This window comes from Sarcophilus harrisii, chromosome 1 (genome assembly GCF_902635505.1).
Source record: "Sarcophilus harrisii chromosome 1, mSarHar1.11, whole genome shotgun sequence".
Lineage (NCBI taxonomy): Eukaryota > Metazoa > Chordata > Mammalia > Dasyuromorphia > Dasyuridae > Sarcophilus > Sarcophilus harrisii.
In genome coordinates this window covers 540,207,627-540,227,477 of record NC_045426.1, presented here as the reverse complement: position 1 = coordinate 540,227,477, position 19,851 = coordinate 540,207,627, and the positions used below count along the sequence as shown (strand labels likewise).

Here is a 19,851-nt window from a genome sequence, read left to right as displayed (position 1 = left end):
CTTTCCTGGAGGCTCTGGGGAAAAAAAAATCCAGGGGGGCCAACCTCTCCAGACCAAGAATTCAGATCTGCAGCCAACCTGATGCCCAAGGCAGAGACCTGAAAGTCTTTTATCTCTATTCCTACTCATTTTCTAACATCTCTCTGGGGAGCTCCAAAATGTAATGCCAGAGAAACTGAGCAAGATAGAGATTAGAGAAAAATTTAATAATTTATTTAAATTGGAGAGATTTACTGAGACCAAATAGGTCCATGGTTTGGTCCCAGGGCTGAATGAGACTATCATCTCCAAGAATCCAGTCACCAATGTCAGATACAAGATTCTTTTTTATAGGATAACAAGAACAATGACATAATGGGGGAGGTACCTGGATGGAGATGACCTAATGGGGAGAGTTACCTAGGATGAGGATGACATAATGGAGGCAGGTACTAGAGAGGCTCCTGATATTCTAATGATGTCTAAAATGGATAAAGACCTTTATCCCATCAAACATTATGAGGGAATGATTATAGCCTAAGGTCTAAGATATGAGATCTTTATCCTAACATTAAGAGGGAATTATTATAACCTGAGGCAGAGTAACTAAGTAGGACAATTAGGGAAACTGGGTCAGGACATTAAAAGGGAACTGTGGCACAACACTAATATAACTACAAGGAGGCAGTCATTTATGACCTTCCACATTTCACAAGACAATTATTCAGGATAAGAATTATCATAAATCACACCTATCTACTTAGCATTACTTAGTATTCTTGGGAGTTACTCTCCCTTACAATATAAAAATGCAGACATCTATTGCTATCACTATTAGCACTATATTCGATACATATTATGTGAACTGTTAAATATGTATAGCTACCCACCTATATTAATTCTATTACTGAGGAGAAAGCAATACAACTCCTCAATATTCTACAATTTCCTATTATATTAGATTAATTTTCTGAAAACTTAATAATATTAACTGAAGTATAATTGCAGGCTTCTTCAAGAACCATTGACAGGTACTTATCCTAAATTATAAGCAGTTCATACTGTGAACTGTGTTCAAACATTAAGTTTTCTCTCACAGAGATATGCTTCAATACAATCCAGGCTCACCCAATATATTTCATGAACATAGTCATTGAAGCACCAACAGAAAGTTGAAAAAAGTTTTGTCTACATCTTGATTTTTGAACAACTAATGTTTAACTCTTGTTATCTTTCATGGATAAGCCATCTTGTAACTATCATCTACAAGACCTTGCAACTTTTGTCTAAAGGCCATCCCTACAATCAGGAAATTTTTTTGAGTTGGGTAATTTGGCTTTTATAGAACTGTTTTGTTTTGTTTTTTAGGTGTGGGGGCTTTTTGGTGGTTGTTTTGGTTTGGTTGTGGTTTGTTTTGATTTGGTTTGTGTTTTTATAGTGAAAGGTCTTTAGTATAGCTGTGTTTACATTTCCTAAATGTCTATAGCCAAAACATGTTGACAAGTCTCTCTATAAATAGAAAAAGTATTTTATGTTATTCAGTCATCATGATAACCTGATTTAATTTTGAGGGATTGAGTTTCTCAAGCAATGAAGCCAAATTGAATTCTTTCTACAACCAAATAGTAAAGCTGGTTTTACTGTGTTAAACAATTTGGCAGTATCACCAAAAAAAAAATAACTGATACTTTAAAAGATACTTTTCACAGTGAGATAAACTTGGAAATGATAGTGATTTTTAGTATGGAGAGATTTCTTGAGTTAGTTTTTTTTTTTAATAGAATTCACATTATAGCTATAAAAGTCATAAATTTCAGTTTCACTGTTTCTTATATCTAGCATTGAAGGTTAGTCCTGTATTTCTGACATCTTCAAACTTTTAATGTTCCAATATCACATGAGAAATTATGATTTGCCTGCCACAAAAATATATGACAAAAATAGATGATTAGTGCAGAGGTTGACATTAGAAGATGAAAATAACTTTGGAAATAATTGAGCAAGGCTGGAAAATATATGCAATACATAAAATGTTTAAATGCAAGTACTTAATCTGCTACTAGTTGTAGACATTTTTTAACACTCAAACGTTTATTACCACTCTTATATTGCCAAAATATTTCCACAAATTTGGACTGAAAGCATCTTGTTCTAGTTGATTTTGCAACTTGATTACAAGGGAAAAAAAATGTTTGGATGAATTTTGTTGTTTTTTATCTTAGGAGTTCATTATCTTTGCTGAGAGAGGAATTAAGATCAGATTTTCTGATCAATCATGTAATAAAATGATAGCATTTCCGGTTATTCTAATTTTTAAATTATCATATTATACTTCTCACTTCTCATGGGACATTTGAAGGGTACAAGGCTATCCTTGTTTCAGCAGTTGAAATAATTAGCATTTATAATTACTTTAGCCTGCCTTAAATTCAAACAGAAAGGGTATTATTAAGCACATAGTAGGCACTTGATAAATGCTTCTTGAATTGGATCAAATTAATTAAAAGTTTATTTTATTAATAATTTATATTTGGAGTTTGCAAGAACTATTGCATCTTTCCTGAAGCAGCTATATGGTATAGGGGATAGAGTGCTGGATATGGAGTCAGGAAGACCTGTATTCAAATGCAGCCTCAGACACTTAATAGGGCAAATCACATAATCTCTGTTGGCCTTAATTTTCCCATCTGTAAAATAAGGGTTACAATATCACTTATCTTTCAGGGTTGTTGTGAGGATCAAATAACACAATATTTGTATAACTCTTAGCACACTATATAGAAGACACTTAATGCTTGTTTCTTTCCTCTCTTCCCTTTCTCTTATTTTTTTTTTCTTCTCCCTACAGATTGGTGAAAGACAGCAAGTATTGGTAACAGAAGAATCCTTTGATTCCAAGTTTTATGTTGCACACAATCAATTCTATGAGCAGGTAATAAGCCCTATAGTAAAATTTGCTATACATCTGAGCTTTCTCCAAACAAAAATAATAAGTAATGAAACTGAAATCATTCACATAAAATCAGTGGAAGAAAAAAGAAACTATGGCATCAAGACTGACTCTAGACAACTAGACTGAGCTATAGAAATCTTTATGGGTTTATTCTACTTCCAAAATGTTAATGGCAGAGTTTACATAGTTAAGTGTGCTTTAATTGACATTATCCTGTACCAAGGCCAGCCTCTGACTATGGGACTAGTTAGTTGTAAATGTAGAATGGCAGGTAGAACTGGAGGTATTGTCAAAATTCATACAACTTACTGGAGAAAACTTATTAAAAAGTGTTCTATAGATAAGGAGAGTCTTCACGAGTGACTCAAGGATTAAAGTGAGCCTAAATAGCAGATATTTCTTATCATTTCCTTTTTAGCTACCAGTTTCATCATAGGATCATAGATTTAGAGTTGGAGGGAACCTTAGAGGTCAGATAGTCCAACCCTGTCATTTTAATGATAAGGAAACCGAGGCCCAGGAATATGAAGTGGCTCCCCCAAAGATATGCAATAAGCAGGTGATAGAGACAGAATTTGAAACTGGGTACTCTGCCTCCATACCCAGCATCCTTCACATTACATCATGTTGCCTCCCACTTCTCCTAGAATCTACCCTGGCTTTGATGGCAGAAGCCAGAGAAGAAAAGGAAGTCTACTTCTTAGATCAATTCAAGAAGAGCTAGACAAGATTTTACATTAAGAATAGCAATAAGTTGGAGGCAGGAGTCAGCGTCATAGTCTCCATATATGCCTATTTCTCTCCCACAACAGAGAATGATCTATTCTGATAGTAGATACAAATAATGAGTTTTTATATTTTTTTTATTTAAAATAAACCATATAGAGATGCAGAGAGCTTTCTGAGGAGATAGAGCAATTGAATATAACTATCAGGGTGCAACTTAGAAATGGATGTAGATACTGGGATTATATCCCAAAGAGATCTTAAAGAAGGGAAAGGGACCTGTATATGCAAGAATGTCTGTGGCAGCCCTCTTTGTAGTGGCCAGAAACTGGAAAATGAGTGCATACCCATCAATTGGAGAATGGCTGAATAAATTGTGGTATATGAATGTTATGGAATATTATTATTCTGTAAGAAATGACCAACAGGATAATTTCAGAAAGGCCTGGAATGACTTACATGAACTGATGCTGAGTGAAATGAGCAGGACCAGGAGATCATTACATACTTCAACAACAATATTATATGATGATCAACTCTGATGGACCTGGCCATCTTCAGCAATGAGATGAACCAAATCAGCTCCATTTGTTCAATGATGAATAGAACCAGCTACACCCAGCGAAAGAAGTCTGGGAGATGACTATGAACCACTACATAGCATTTCTAATCCCTCTGTTTTTGTCGGCCTGCATTTTTTATTTCCTTCACAAGTTAATTGTACATTATTTCAAAGTCCGATTCTTCTTGTGCAGCAAAATAACAGTATGGACATATATACGTAGATTGTATTTAACATATTCTTTAACATATTTAGCATGTATTGGTCTACCTGCCATCTGGGGGATGGGGGAGGGGAAGGAGGGGAAAAGTTGGAGCAAAAGGTTTGGCAATTGTCAATGCTGAAAAATTACCCATGCATATATATTGTAAATAAAAAGCTATAATTAAAAAAAAGAAATTGATGTAAAGATTGGGGGAAGTACTGACAAAAGAAGAAAAGGTTCATTTCAGTGGGAATTATGTACACATGATGTTTATCTAATTGCTTTTTTGTAATATACATATGTATATATAAAAATATATAACCTTTTGTGCAATTTTTCTACATAATGCTTCTAGGAGTAGCTAATAATAATAACAATAAGTTAGTGCTATTTCTAATACTACAAGGTGCTAAGTCAGTGGAATTGATAGAGACAATAATTATCTAATTTAGCGTGGTACTTAACAGTTCTCTAATTCACTAATGTACTTAGTACTTATTAGAATTCCACAAGATTCACACCTTTAAGAGAGGATATATAAGGAGGAGCCCACTAAAAGACAAGTCCACTAAGGCACAAGCCCACTCTTGAAGGCAGAGTCAGATTCACTCCATATTCCACCTTTGTGCTGGCTGGAGATTCGGAGGGAGTTAGGGGCTGAAGCTGGCAGAGGCAAAGGACTAGCGGCAGGAACCAAGGAGAGAGATAGGCCTCTAAGAAAGCTAACCGGGCCCAAGGAAGAAGACAAGACTTAAAAGGAAACAATAAAAGATTTGGACTTTAACCCCTGGCTGCATTTGAGTCAATTATTGATCTGAACTGAAATGAAGGCTGCCTCCAGAAGCCCCCCAAGAAACCTGCTCCCAGAGATTATTATATTTTAGAGAAGAACATTACAGTTACGACTACTACTTCTATTACTACTATCACTACTGTTGCTGCTCCCACTATTGCCACTGGTACCTCCACTTCGACTGCTAGTACCACTACTACTGTTATCATTACTTCTACTCCAACTCCAACTTCTACTCCAACTGTTTCTACAGCTACTACCACCACTGCGACACCACCACCACCACTTTCTCATTTTCACTATGAGTTCACATGATAGATTAGGCAGCTGCCATTCAGCCAGCATTGGTGATCATTTAGGCACCTTCTTCTACATAGCACAAAAGGAGAACCTGAAAAGAAAAGATAGAATTTGCTTCTTGTTTTCAAGTAAATACAACCTGAGTGCTTTATATTCAATTTCACATTGAGTCTGTGGTGAACACTTGGAAGGAAGGAGAGCTTGCAGATTCAGCATGTTTTAACCTGAAGATACATCACCATCCCCAGATCTCCTCCATGCATGCCAGAGAAGAGTGTTCTTTTATAGGCAAGAATGGTGCTCAGCCACAGGGAAAAGACTGACTGTATTACTACTGTTCCTTTCTTCCCCTTCTTTCTTTTCCCTCTTGGGCTTTTGTCTCAGCAGGGAACTTTTTTCATTTTAAAGGCAATGGCATGCCTCATTAACTGTTTCCTTCCATTTAAAGAAGAAGGGCTTTTTCCAATTATTAAATAATAGGAGAAGGAGGAGCCTTGTTGCTGTTTATTCAGTTCAAGGCACAAGGTCAGGGATTTGGCAGCAAATATTTTACCCTAAAAGATTATTAAACTTCAAATTTACTATCAAGAGTTTTTAAAGTATGTAAACTCTGAAGGATTTACAGCAGGAAGAAACTTTACACCCAGTTTCAGAATTCAATAATTTAGCCATTTCAGCCTCCTTTCCTTATTCCCCTCAGCTTTTGTATTAGGAAACTGAGGCCCAGAAAGGGTAAGTGATTTCCCAGACTCATATGATTAATAAATAGCTTCTTCCATTACATCTAAAATTTAATTTATAGATATTGAAGATCATTTTAATTAATTTTTCTGATATATAATTCCTTTACAACCTGACAGGGTAGGGCTAAAGGTCATTTTTTTTTTTCATGCATCATTATCCTTAATATTCCTCAAAATAAGGCTGTGTAGGAGAAAATCCGAGCTCTAGTTGTCTTTCTTAAATAGATTTGGTGCAGATCTGATTAATCCTGCTTGTTTCTTTTTTTCCCCATGACTGAACATTTCAGGGATGGAATCAGAATTATTGTTTGTAAAATAGGCTGAGATACAAAGGTGAATATGTCATTAGAGGGCAATGTATCACAGTTTATGAGTTAGTAGATTTATTCTGCATATTCACTTAATGTATAGTCAATTGATATTATATACTCATTTGAAATAACTTAAGTAGCTTCTGACTTAGAAAAGCAATACAATAAAATAGGCAAAATGTAAAGTCAGAGAAGGAAATGTTTTAAAGTAAACAAATATTTTTAACATAAACTTTGGTGAAAAGAATCCTTCTGACAGATTTCTGTGAGTTAGCCAAAATAAGTCCTACTTCAAAGAAGCTGTTGTTTAAAGAGTAGGACTGTAGGACTGACAACTAAATTGATTTTATGAGAAAAGGAAAACACTGAATAGCAATCTGCTCCAGTCTTAATTTGGAGAATTCTTCTTTTACCTGCTTTGCCTCCATCTCCATCCAGTTTCTGAAAACTATCTATTAAATCTAATATCTAGATATCTAAAAGATATCTAGTAAAAAATAGCTTTTCATTAGGATTAGCTCAGTTGATTTCATTGAGAATTTAAGTTACTTAGTTAAGTAACACAGCTCTTAAGACTAGACTTCGAACCTAATCCTCTCGCAGCTCCAAATCCATTATTTCTTCCTCTACAAAGCATCTGCTATATCTCTCAAATAGCAGTCAGTAAACAAGTATTTGTAAAGTCCTTCCTGTATGGAGGAAGCAGGATGTCACAGGAGATAGTGTGCTGGGCCTGGAATCAGGTAGACCTGAGTTCAAGTCCACCTTTAGGCATTTAATATCCAGTGGCTCTTGGCAAGGCATATAATCTGTGGGTCTTCGTTTCTTCAACTGAAAAATTGCGATTAATAATAGCATCTAGTGTTAAAAATATCAAATGAAATAATACATTTACAATATTTTGAAAATCTTTATTTTTATAAACGCTAACAATAATAATGGATACTACAACTACTACCACAATATGTCAGGCACTTTATTAAGTTCTAGGAATACAAAAACAATTCTCATTCTATAGGAACTCACATTCTATTGTTGGAGGCATACCTAAATAAGCAGGTATATACTAGGTATATATATGCATACAGAGGAGATGGAATAAAATCTGTTTTAGTCATGTTATCTTCAGGTTGATTAACATTTATTAAAAACCTTCTGTGTGCCAGACACTGTGCTAAACACGAGAATACAGCAAGATGTGACAACTCCTGCCCTCAAAGAGCTTACAATCTAATGAATTATTGCCTTCAGTTGCTTACAAGACATCCATTTCAAGACATTTATTAAGTCATCAATGACTTGAGACTGGAGCCAAGAGAGATGTTAGGATTTGATTTTTAGCTCTATAAAGAATAATACATAAGGACGATAATTAAACACGTTAGAGCAGATGAGATCATCAACTGAGTTAGTGCAGGAAAAAGAGCTCAGAACAGAGCTTTGTGGGCCCAGAGCTGGTAGGCATGACATGGATGAAGAACCATTAAAAGAAACTAAGAAGTAGTGTCAAACAATTAGAAGAAGAACAAACAATTCAGGAAAATCAAGTGCGGAGAGTATTTAGGAAAGAGAAGGGGGTCACATATCAGATACTGCAGAAAGGCCATAAGAGGTAAGGATTGAGGGGGAAAAGAGGGAAATAGCTATTGGCTTTGACAAGTAAGAAATCTTTGGTAGCTTTGGAGAGAGAAGTTTTGGCAGGTTTAGAAATGTAAATGGAGAGAAAGTATAGGCATTTTGCATAAATTGCTTTTTCACAGAGTTTAACTTAAAAGAAGAGAGGTATAGAATTGGTGGTTGTCCTTCACTCTCAGAGAGGACCAAAATGACATCACGTTAGGGTCAAAGTACTGTGTGTCCAAATGTGGCTCATCAAATTAGTGCACTCAGATGATTCTACCACAGGCTAGTCATAAAATAGTCCCTATGAACATTTGGAGTGGGGCTATCTCTAAATTTGCACATCTCACAGTTACAGAATTTGTCTGTCTCATGGTTTGGGACTGTAGTAGAGATTGTAGGATCAAATGGGCTGGTTGTTGTTGTTGTTGTTTTGTTTTGGTTTGGTTTTTTGCTGAGACAATTGGGGTTAAATGACTTGCCCAGGGTCACATAGCCAGGAAGTGTCTGAAACCAGATTTGAACTTAGGTCCTCCTGACTGGTGCTCCATCTGCTGCACCCCGGCTAGTTGTTTTTTTAAGGCTGGGGAAGACTTGAGCATGTTAGTAGTCTATAGAAAATAATTTAATAGTTAAAGAGTTTAATTAATAGATAAGATAAAGAGGATGATAATAGAAACAATAACATGAAGGAGATAGGGTACCTATAATGAGATTAGTTTTGACAGTCTTCTTCCAAGACTAGAATGAAGTTAGAGGTAGTTGGAGGAAGAGGTGTGAGTGATATGAAATGAGAAAGTAGGAAGAAGAAAGCATTCTTGGCAAATGGCCTGAATACTTTGCTGAAGTATGAGGCAAGGTCTGAGGGTGAAAGGGTTGTATGGTTTGTTTAGTACAGCTACTGTGGAGTATAGGCTAGTGAATTATTTAATTTGAGAGGAATAGAATAATTATCTTCTCACAGTGTCAGGTAACATACATTTGTAGTGCCCCCAATTAGCAGTTTCTAGATTTCCTCCAGTTCTGTTCAGCAACATATAAATATGAACAAAAGGGCAAATGATAGTAGTGATCTGGATTTGAATTTTGGGAAAGTGTGATCTGTGATAGAACAATGGGGTAAGGGATTTGAAGATGAGAAAGTAGATATTATAGAGTTGAATTGGTGAAGATGGAGAAAATACAAGAGTTTAATCCATGTGGAGGCAATAACCTGGGAAAGAACTGAAGGGATGAGGAAATGGAGGTCATAGTAAGGATAAAAAATATGGTTAAGGCTTGTGAGACACTAGGGATGTTGGAAGGTTGAAATAATAAGGGAAATAAGGGAATTTTAAATTCACAAACATGGCAGTGGTGTATTCAAGGTAATTATCACATCATCAAAAGTATAATCATCTTGTTTCTTCAGAAGAATCAGATTTTCTTTGTAATTTGTGTATAGTTTATATACCTTTTCTCAACATTGAGTAACATAGAACTTCAGCAATGCTACTACCCTGAGACAGTATATGTTTTCCCTCATTTACCTATGGTATTGTAAAATTTTCTATAACCATTCAGGAAAATGGTAAGATAAGAAACCAGTTGAAATGCTAGTTCAGATATTGCAGTGAATTCTAAATTTCATTTCTGTAAAACAATTTTAAAACATTTTATTGAAATTTTATCTTTTGTAAATCCTAACATATAATTAAAAAACAAGAATAACGTTTGATTACACTTTGGTATAATTTCTTTACAGGTGCTTGTGCCAAAGAACCCCATGTTCATGGGGAAAATGGTTGAAGTAGACATTTATGAATCAGGAAAACATTTTATGAAGGGGCAGCCAGTATCCAATGCCAAGGTGTACACCCCATCCATCAGTAAACCATTAGCAAAGGGAGAAGTTTCTGGCTTAACAGAGGTGGGTAATACATATTTTTCTCCTTTACTAGACTAGTAAAAACAGTAGCTGTTCAAGCACAGTGATTTCAGGCTATGCTTCTGTTATCATTTATAGTTCCCATTTTATGTATGCATGAAGTTTTAATCCTTTCTGACAGATTGAAATCTGTATTAGAGAGATGCTTCTGCTGATGCCTGTAGCTTTGCCTCTCTGCCTGGAAAAGAAATAAGCTGTGTCTGGTTCCAGGCTATTCATGGAGGGCAAAAGCCATTATTTTCAGGTGAAAGATTTTACAGCAAAAAATATCTAATCCAGTACATCTCTTAATAGATCTTGGGAAAGAGGAGAAGACAAGGATGTGGTAGAGGGACAGATGTTAGACCATTTTGTGTGTGTGTGTGTGTGTGTGTTTACAGTGTTTTTAAGTAGAGTCTTTGCTTGGTATCTGCCTAAGTCATGTGGAGTGAAAATTAAACATTTTTTATTTCTGTGGGAAAAAAAAAAAACAACTTACATGACCCTGTTTTATACCTTGGTAAATATGGCTGTTTGCCAAGCTCCCTCTTACATTTCATTGAGCCTCAGTTGTAAAAGCTGATGGAGTGTGAAATGAAATGTGTATCACATTGCTAAGCATCATTTGAGGTCCCCTCTCCAACACAATTGTTAGGCACTCCAAAAAAAGTATGTAGCTATGGTTTAACATATGGAAGAAAGATAGCTGATGGTTTATCCAGCCATGTAATTCCAAAATTGTTTCTATCTGTGTGTTGTCTTTTTCTCTCTTAAAATAAATTGTAAATGTATATTAACATAAAATGAGGGGAAATATAGCTTGTATTAGGCAGTGACAGTGTACTATTATTAGGATTATCATTTCTTATTACTGTCTTGATGATTTTAATGGAATTCCTTCTATATGCTGGGATCTGGGGGGAAAAGAATGACATTACTCATGCTTTGATAACACATGGATGTAGTAAATCTGATGTTTTCAGTAATCTCTTTGATAATGGAACTAAGCAATATCATAACATGTATATGTTTCTGAAATTTACTGGTGAGAGGAGTCAAAACTGCAAATTGGCTGAAGTACAAAATATCCTAAACATTATTTGGAAATGTTACTTTGGTAACTGTAAAAAATAGATTACAGAGAAGAGAGATTTGATTTTGGATTATGAATATTTTGCTACAGTCTAGGAAAAAAATAATTAGGGCCTGAACTACAGTAGCACCTGTATAAGTAGAGAAAAGGGAACTCTTATACAAGAGATATTGTGGGCATAAAATTGACTAAATAGAAGTAGCAACTGATTATCTAAGAAAGGTGAGAAAGGGAGTACAGTAGAGATAACTCGTTTTATGAATATGGATGATCTGAAACATGGGGATAACCTCAGTAGAAATAGAGATAGGTGATAGGACGAGGGGGCAACACATTCCAGAGCAGAAAACAGTGTAAAGTTAAACTAGAAATAGCAAGGAAAAAAATTAAGCCAGAGCAAGAGTGATGCCTTGGGAAAGCAGGGATGGATGGAATGATTAGTGATATTAGTGAAAGAAAATAGATTAAGGAGAGCCAAGGCACAAGCAAAAAAAAAAAAAAAAAAGGTTAGGATCATCTACGAGAATATCAGTCCCATTGACATTCCTTGATCGTGTCTGATAATCATCTGAAACCCCTCCCCCACTATAACTGAGAACTGAGACCCATAAACTACTTAAGCCATTGAATGGCAAAATTGGCGCTCAAGATGAGATCCCCTGACTTTAAATCTATTGTCCTTTTCATTGCACTGTGTTGTCCTTCATTGAAGCCTAAGTTAGTGGACAGCATAGGAGTCCACAAAAATGGTTGCTGTTTCTGGTTTAATGGTTTCCATTTTTCACTTTCACAAAACAAGAGAATCCTAGAGTTAAAAGGGATCCCAGAGTAATCCTTTCTATAATTTCCTTGGCACAAGTTTTACAAAAGAGTTTATCACTTCTCTGGGTAATCCATGTTCATTCCTATAGAGCCAACCCTGAGAATTTATAATCTAGAAAATTCCCTTATTGTTGGTTAATTATCAGATGATTTTTTTTTGACCTTTTTAAAAGCTATCCTCTTCCAAGACATTTTGTAAGTGGGCTTCCTATTGCCAAATATTTCAAGTCAAAAATGTCATACTGTGGAAATTCATTCCTGTTTGTGATAAAAGATTCTGGATAAAGAAATTCGCATCAGTGCAGATTACTGCAGAGTATGAGAATGTCGTCTTTAGTTATTTGGCCAGACTTTATCCTTATTGAAAAGACCTCAGAGACATAGTCTCACTTTTTTGGCTATTTTGAATGTCTGAAATAATTATTACAATTATCATGATATTGTGAAAGAAAAACTAGATTCTAAGTTAGGAAACCTGGGTTCTTCCATTTCTAAGATTCTAAAATTTAAAAATGTTGACAGAGAGCACATAATGAGTGTCAATATTGAGTAAATTTAGTTCAACAAACTTTTATTAAGTGCTGTTTATGTGCAAGATTCTATGTATTTGTAAATCTTATACCACTCTATATAAATATGAGTAGGAGGAGTGATGGTGGTATTTGTTACAGAGATAGAAGTATATGCTTACTGCTCTCTAGGAAATTGGGCTCCAAAAGAGACAAAGTGTAAAGATATATAGCAATGTCATCTTATTTCTACACATTTTTCATTCCACAGAGGAAAAGAGAGGGAAATGGGAGGAGAAGAGGAAAGAATGACAAAAATCATGCTGATTATTTTTAGGAGTAATAAACCTAAATCTCATTCCTAATGTTATTAGGACTTAAACACTATTCTACAAAAAGTGAAACATTGCTCTCCATCATCAGTCTATGACATAATGTCCAGTTAATTTCTTTATAAATTAGTAAACATGATTCAATACATTTACTTCCCTTTTATCACACAGAAAATTAAAAGTTTTAAGATACTTACCTTCTTCCTAAGAGAGTTCATTTTCTGCAGAGTCCCTTTCTATATGATCCCATTGTTCCCAGATTCATAACTTCCCATATTTCATATCTCTTTAAGCAGACTCATAAACTTATTAAACTTTATAGCTGGGAGTATCTCAAGCATCAAATCTAACATGTTCATTTCTCAAGACAGAGAAATAAAGATCCTCTCTATTTGTCTATGGTAAAACCCATTTTTAAAGTCACAGATATTGAAGGATGTAAAATATATTGATAGTATTAAAGTGTTGCTTACATTCTACTGAAGTACACAAAATATTATTTGATCATCTTTTTAGTAATTTGAGAATTACTTCATAGTGAAAAGATACTGATTTTTCTGCTCCATCTCAAGTAAAGCTAAATAAACATTTCTCGCTCTCTTATGTATGTGTACACACAGACACACACACACAGACACACACATCTGTGTAAATATTACTATTTCATAGTAGGTAACAGCCTGGAAAATTGACATTATTTTTCAAACAGTAATAATAACTATCTTGATCTTGAGCAAAAGCATTTAAAATAAAGAAATAACAGATGAAAATCATCAAAGATACTTTGGCGTCAAAGAGCATTTTTGTATTTTTAATTATGTTTTTGACAAAATATCCAGAAGTCTGAACTGGATGTCTATTAGTCAGGATTTATTTCTTTGATCTAAGGATTAATCTTCTATTAGGAACTAAATGATCAAGAGAAAAGGGATGAGGAGAGATGGAGAGCAAGAAAATGTAATTCCATAGCATTTTAATTCCTGAAGGATATTGTTGGCCTTTTGTTTAATGAACTTAGTTTGGATAAATTGTTGTTGGTGGCATTTGTCCTTCATTCTCAAAGAAGACCTTTAACATCAGGCAGGTGACACCATAATATGCAAGTACTTCTGAAGTGCCTACTATATGCACATGGATTTGATGATAAAGCTACAAGTCTGCCTTTCGAATGCAGGAGGAAACATAATTTGTTAATATCATTTTAAAGACTAAAAGGTTATATCTAATTTTCTGTTTTAGTTTCACTATTACTATCCTTTTCTCTTTGTTTTTCCTTTAATATCTTAACCATATCTATACCCATAGTTTATCAAAGGCAAAAACACTCTACTTCTAGTAGCATGAGGATAAGAGGAAAAGAAACATTCTTCTTTCTAATTATAATAGAAACTGTCTATTTCCTGCAAATATGTTCTGGTTTTGATTTAATAGTTGTAGTAGTAACTGATATTTATATGGCATTTACTATGTACCAAACATTGTGCTAAACATTTTATAAAAAATATCTCATTTCATCCTCACAATAACCTTGGGAGATAGGTGCTGTTATTATCTCCACTTTGCAGATGAACCAAATGAGATCAAAGTCACACAGCTTATGTCCAAGACCAGATATGAACTCAGATCTTCTTGATTCTGCATCCTGTACTCTATTCATTGCACTGTTTAGCTGTCCATAAGCCATCTAGCTGCCCTAGTAAGCAATAGATATTTGCATTACTTTAGAAAAATTAAATAACAGCAGTTTTCTGGTTGAATATCTATAAACAAATGGAAAAAGGATTTCTAATTTTCTATCTTTGTAAGTTTTTATATTCAATCCCTGTTTAATGTATATAATGTGTAGTAATTAACTTTTACCATAAAAGATGAACATTTAAAAGTCAACAATTTTCTTCCTTTACTATTATGATCAATCCATTGTTTCTTACAAGCATAAGGAGAAACCAGAGTGAATTTTGTCTTTACAATTCTTGTAGGTACAAAAAAAGAAGCAATAAAAAGATCAATTCACTGACTACTCTTATTGAGTTTCTGTAATACTTCATGCACCATTATTTAGTACAGTGTTGTAAATTGGAACTTTGTGCTTAGCCCTCTTTATTATAGAAGGGAAGGGAAAGGGAGCCTGAGGGTGCATGACTCCCACATATTTCTCATCTCCTGGCACTTTGATCCTCATGCTGGAGCATCAGGAGAACAGATTGGTTTTGGAAAGGGGGCAGAGTTTTAAAGAGTGCCAATTTTCCTTATTACCACGTTAGCAGGCTAGTCAGGTGTCCTGAGTTTTGTATACACTCTGTGCTGTATTTTTGAAGCTCTGACCCTTAGAAAAGCTCTGTTAAAATTTTCTCCTATCTAACATTCATTTCCCAAATCACTGAAGTGCGAGGGTCTATTAGTTCAGTGCCAGTTTTGAAAGCAAATGAAAACTGCATTCATGAGTTAAGAAATGGCTTAATAATTAAGTCAAAACAGTTAAAAGTGGATCTAATTTCAAACAGATCAACTAACCGTGTTAGAAGCAAATGAGGGTGTGTTCCTTCCTATTTTTCCTTCCACCCCCCAAGATATTGGCTCCTATCCCAGATGGCTTTTATAGAAACATTCTAGACCCCCTATTTTAGAGGTGATTTTGCATTTTATTTAAGAAGGGGATTTTTTGCACATTTTTAAAATGATGTCCTAAAAATAAAACTCATTTTTAGGCATGTCTTTTCTTCAAATTGTATCTCATTGACCCTCTTCTTTACTAATTAAACATTCATTGGCCTCTCCTATGAATTAATACAGTTCTATATATTTGTTTCATACTGAAGAATTGTATTTTACTTGGTGTAATGAAAAAACAGAATTGATTCTTGTGCTTATCAGCCTTAGTGCATTAGTTCTAAATATATTTGGGACATATTTCAGGTACCAATTTGAATACCAACCAAAGTATTATATATGTGGTATGATGCAGCGTAATTAGCACTCGTTACAATTGCATCACTAATTGTGCAATTACCTTAGGTGATTTTCCTCTTCCTGAAGGTAGTCAGTGGCTTGGTGAAGGCAGCAGTCATTGAGTTACTAATTGTACCCACCCCAGGAGATGCTGGGATTCCCAGGAGTACTAAGAGAGAACATAATTAGCAAAGGGGAAGGAGAGGAAGGAAAGGATATTTGGCACGGAAGTACAGTGAAGCAAAAGTATCTGCAAGTACCTGAGCTAAGCTCCCCTCTTAAATGGAGGTTTGGACAGAAGCTGGTGATGAAGTAGAGGAGGAAAAAAAAGCCCTCTAGGCTTTTGAGATCTTAAAGGAATGGGTAAGGTCATCCCAGTGATGAGCTTCTTGGGACATGGTGGAGAAATCCCAAAGTTGTATAGGTAGAATAGAAATGAGATTCCTGAGATGTGCTCTCCTTAAATGAAGAGAACTTTTAGTGAATAGAGCAACTGAGTGGGAATCAGATCTTACATGTCTTTCCACTTCTGATACTAGTCAATGTACTTAACCTTTTCTATTTTAAGAAATGCAAATATTACTATATATTACTTATGTACTTAATTAAAGTACATTTTAAAATCTGTGATTTGGATATTTTTTCTACCAACGTGGATCATAAGCCTTCAGTGACTTAGTAGATAGTGTTTGGGATTTGTTATGGGAGGGGAAAAAAAAACCCTTATGTATCTGAAGCCAACATGATGATAATAAGCATCTCTCAGAACTTAGCTGGGCTAGACTTTGGAGAACAGAGTTAGAACTTATAACTAGGCCCATCCTTGAACTTTTCTAGATTGATATTATCTCCCAGAGTCTTTGGAAATCTAAGATCACCTAAAGCCTGTGTGACTTTGGACGAATCACAACAAATTAAATGAAAGCCCCCAAAATGGGAAAACTTTCTGGTCACAGAGAGAGCAAACAGCAGAACCAATATTCACACCCAGGTCCTTTAATTCAAAATGCTGTACTCTTCACTCATCCACATCAGAGTGATCCCAGTCTACTCAGTTTCCACAATTTGCTCAAAGGTCCAAATTCTCAAGCATGTTCTATAACCACTGTGACCCTTTAGAAATCAGTCCTAACCCTAGTCTTCTTTAACTTTCTCAGGCTAATTAAGCAAGATGGATCTAAGATGCTCTGTAAATTAAAACCAGATTGAAACAGGTTAGTCATAGTTGAAGCTGAAGAAAAACTCCCTATTCATGGGTTCATGATTTTCCATTTGTACATGATGGTAAGAAATCAAACAGCAGAATTCTTTAGGACACTAATTATCCAGCTTTTTTAAAGTAGATGAAGTTTTGGAAGTACAGCTCCTTTTAATTTGATGTGTCTTTATTGCAAATAAGCCTCTATTAAGCAATCTTATTTACATGTTCTTTTCGTTTTTCTTTTGTCTTTTTTTTTTATTTCTCTTCTCCCCTGCCACACCCTCAGTAGCCCAAGTAGCCCTCCATTCTTCTTCATAATTTGGGAGGGATATGTTATTGCACCACTTTTAAGAAAATCCATGTTCTTGTAGCAGCAATTAGTAGGAAGCAGAAATTTAGTTGTCTCAGTTCCCACTTGGAGTGGATAAAGATTATTACTAGAGGCCCGAACTGGAATTTTGTTTTTAACCACCAGAACAGTATTAGACATGCAATGTGACACAATACTGAAATTACAGTATGGGTCAGATAAGTTCTTGTCAGTTGACAAGCATTTATAAGTGCTTAGCATGTACAGGATGCTATGCTAAATACTGGATATACTGTAAACAAAGGCAAAAACATAGCCTTTGCCTTTAAAGAGCTCATATTCTAGGCAAATATTACTATGGAAGGTATAACCTTAGAAAGATGATTTGAGATAGGGTCGAGGGGCATGGAGTGGGGACAAGGACAGGATTCCTGTAAAAGGTTACCTTTGATCTGAGTCTTTGAGGAAGCTAGGGAGTAAAGATGAAAAGAGAAAGCATTGTAGGCATGTGTTTATTTTTTTTACATTTCTTTTAAATTATGGTTGGAGAGAAAAGGGAAAGAAATGCTAGTTAATTGAAAAATAAAATAGGAAAAAGAAGTTTAAAAAATTACAGAGTAAATCCATAGATACATCCTCATATGCAAGAAGCAGTAAGAAAACACTGTCTATGTTATGGAATACATAGAGGGGAGTAAGAGTAGGAAGATAAAAAGGAGAGAGTTGTGAACACCTTGAAATTCTCAAGATATTGTTAGTGAGTCTACAAATTTGATACCATATATAACACCATTTCTATAAGAAAAAAAAATAAACAAACAACTGGCTTGAAATACAACTCATTGTTAAGAACTGTTCAGAGAGTAGGAACCTGCTGTTTTTAAACATCTTAGACTTTTTCTTTCTTTCAAAGTTTGAGATAGTGATTAATATGTGTTACTTCATACTTATCCTAAACATAGATATTAAATCATTGAGCATTAAATTCTATGTAAACTCCCTCCCTTTTTAAAAAGAATATCTTTGACAGAGTCATTTTGACTGTTTTATCTCCATGGGAAGAATAAAAACAGATTAAAAAAAACCTAAATAAATACATACAGATACAATTACAATATATGCCTTATCATGGATATTTGAAAGAGTATAATAGAGCCATGTAGGAAACTATGTAATGAAAACACTCTGGGATATGAATAAGCCCACCACAGAAGGCTGAATTAAAAAACAAAAAGTTCAGTATAATTATAGGTAAATGCATGCCATACGATTTATCTTAATTGGTTTATCTCTGTTTTCAAAGCCGGAAACCAATGATGGTGGTCTATAGGAAATGGGTTTCCCTTTTAGCTAATTAATTATGTGACAGAGACAAAAGCAAGCACCTGTCATCTCCTTTTCCAATTTTGTACACCATGTGTAACTTAATGATGCTAAAGCCTTAGCTCACATTCATTTCACTCATAGTTACAGTGTGCCTTTGAAAATGACGCTTAGAAGGGGATGAGAGGACTCCTATCATAACAGCTAACATCACACATGACTTCTCTTTCATTTTACATACAAACCAAACATCTGCCAACACATTCCCATGATCACCTTCTTGGATGAAACCCTGAGGAATAATCAGTTTGCATTGAATTGATTTCTTAAAGATTAAATTTAATACTAACAATTGCATGTTCGGCACCATCCAAGAGCAGTACTTCCTGTGTTCAACCAGTGGAATGAATACTGCTTTTAGTTGTGGTTTCCGATTTTATCAGAAGGGTTTCATTATCAGCAAAGCATCTTTCCCCCCTTTACTCTTTCTTCATTCCTCTCTACCTCACCTGTGCTACAAATATTAGGTTGTTTTAATGGCTCTCTTGGTCCATGCTGTGGAGTAGTCATTTGGATTTCTGCCACTATCAGTATACAAGCCACAGAATATATAAACTGTTCACTTTCTTCCTCCTTATTTTGTGTGTATGGATACGTGTTCATATCCCCAGGTAAAATTTCCCTGAAAATGCCTGGCTTCCCAGGATTTAGAGCAGTCTGTAATTGTTTCTAGAATGACTGTTAAAATAACCAGGGATTGGGGAAAGTGATTTGGAGCACCATTAAATATAAGAAGTAAGAGAAGTGTTCTATTCTTCTCTGTCACAAACATAAGATCATGAATTTAGAACAGGAGAGGCCATCTAGTCTAAATCCTTTCTTCTAGACATGAAGAAACTGTGACTTATTCCCCAAATCATTTGATAGTAAGTAGCAGCACTACAACTGGAACCTAAGCCCTCTTGAAATTGATCCCTTGTCATCTCTTGCCTAAACCTTTGGAAAAACAGCCCAATTGGTCTTCCTGCTTTCAATCTTACTCTCCTCTTCAATCTGTCTTCTTTATGACTGCCAGAATAATCTTATTAAAGGAAATATGAAACAGCCTATACCGTCCATGAACTTACATTCTATTCAACAAAAATTTATAATTAATTGAAAATATGGTAAACTGAAGTGAGAGATTATAAATCTTGATCAGTTCCATTATTTAA

The 19,851-nt window shown here is 34.9% G+C and overlaps 1 protein-coding gene across 3 annotated transcripts in view; it reads left to right on the top strand.

Moving 5' to 3' along the window:
• The window catches only part of CDKAL1 (CDK5 regulatory subunit associated protein 1 like 1), a 659,925-nt gene that overhangs the window by 630,938 nt on the left and 9,136 nt on the right, over positions 1-19,851 (top strand). For all 3 annotated transcript variants that reach the window (XM_031946787.1, XM_003760138.4, XM_012541612.3), the window contains exons 14-15: positions 2,828-2,911; positions 9,937-10,101. In XM_031946787.1, coding sequence (XP_031802647.1) covers positions 2,828-2,911; positions 9,937-10,101 — 249 coding nt within the window. The remainder of the gene's footprint in view (positions 1-2,827; positions 2,912-9,936; positions 10,102-19,851) is intronic.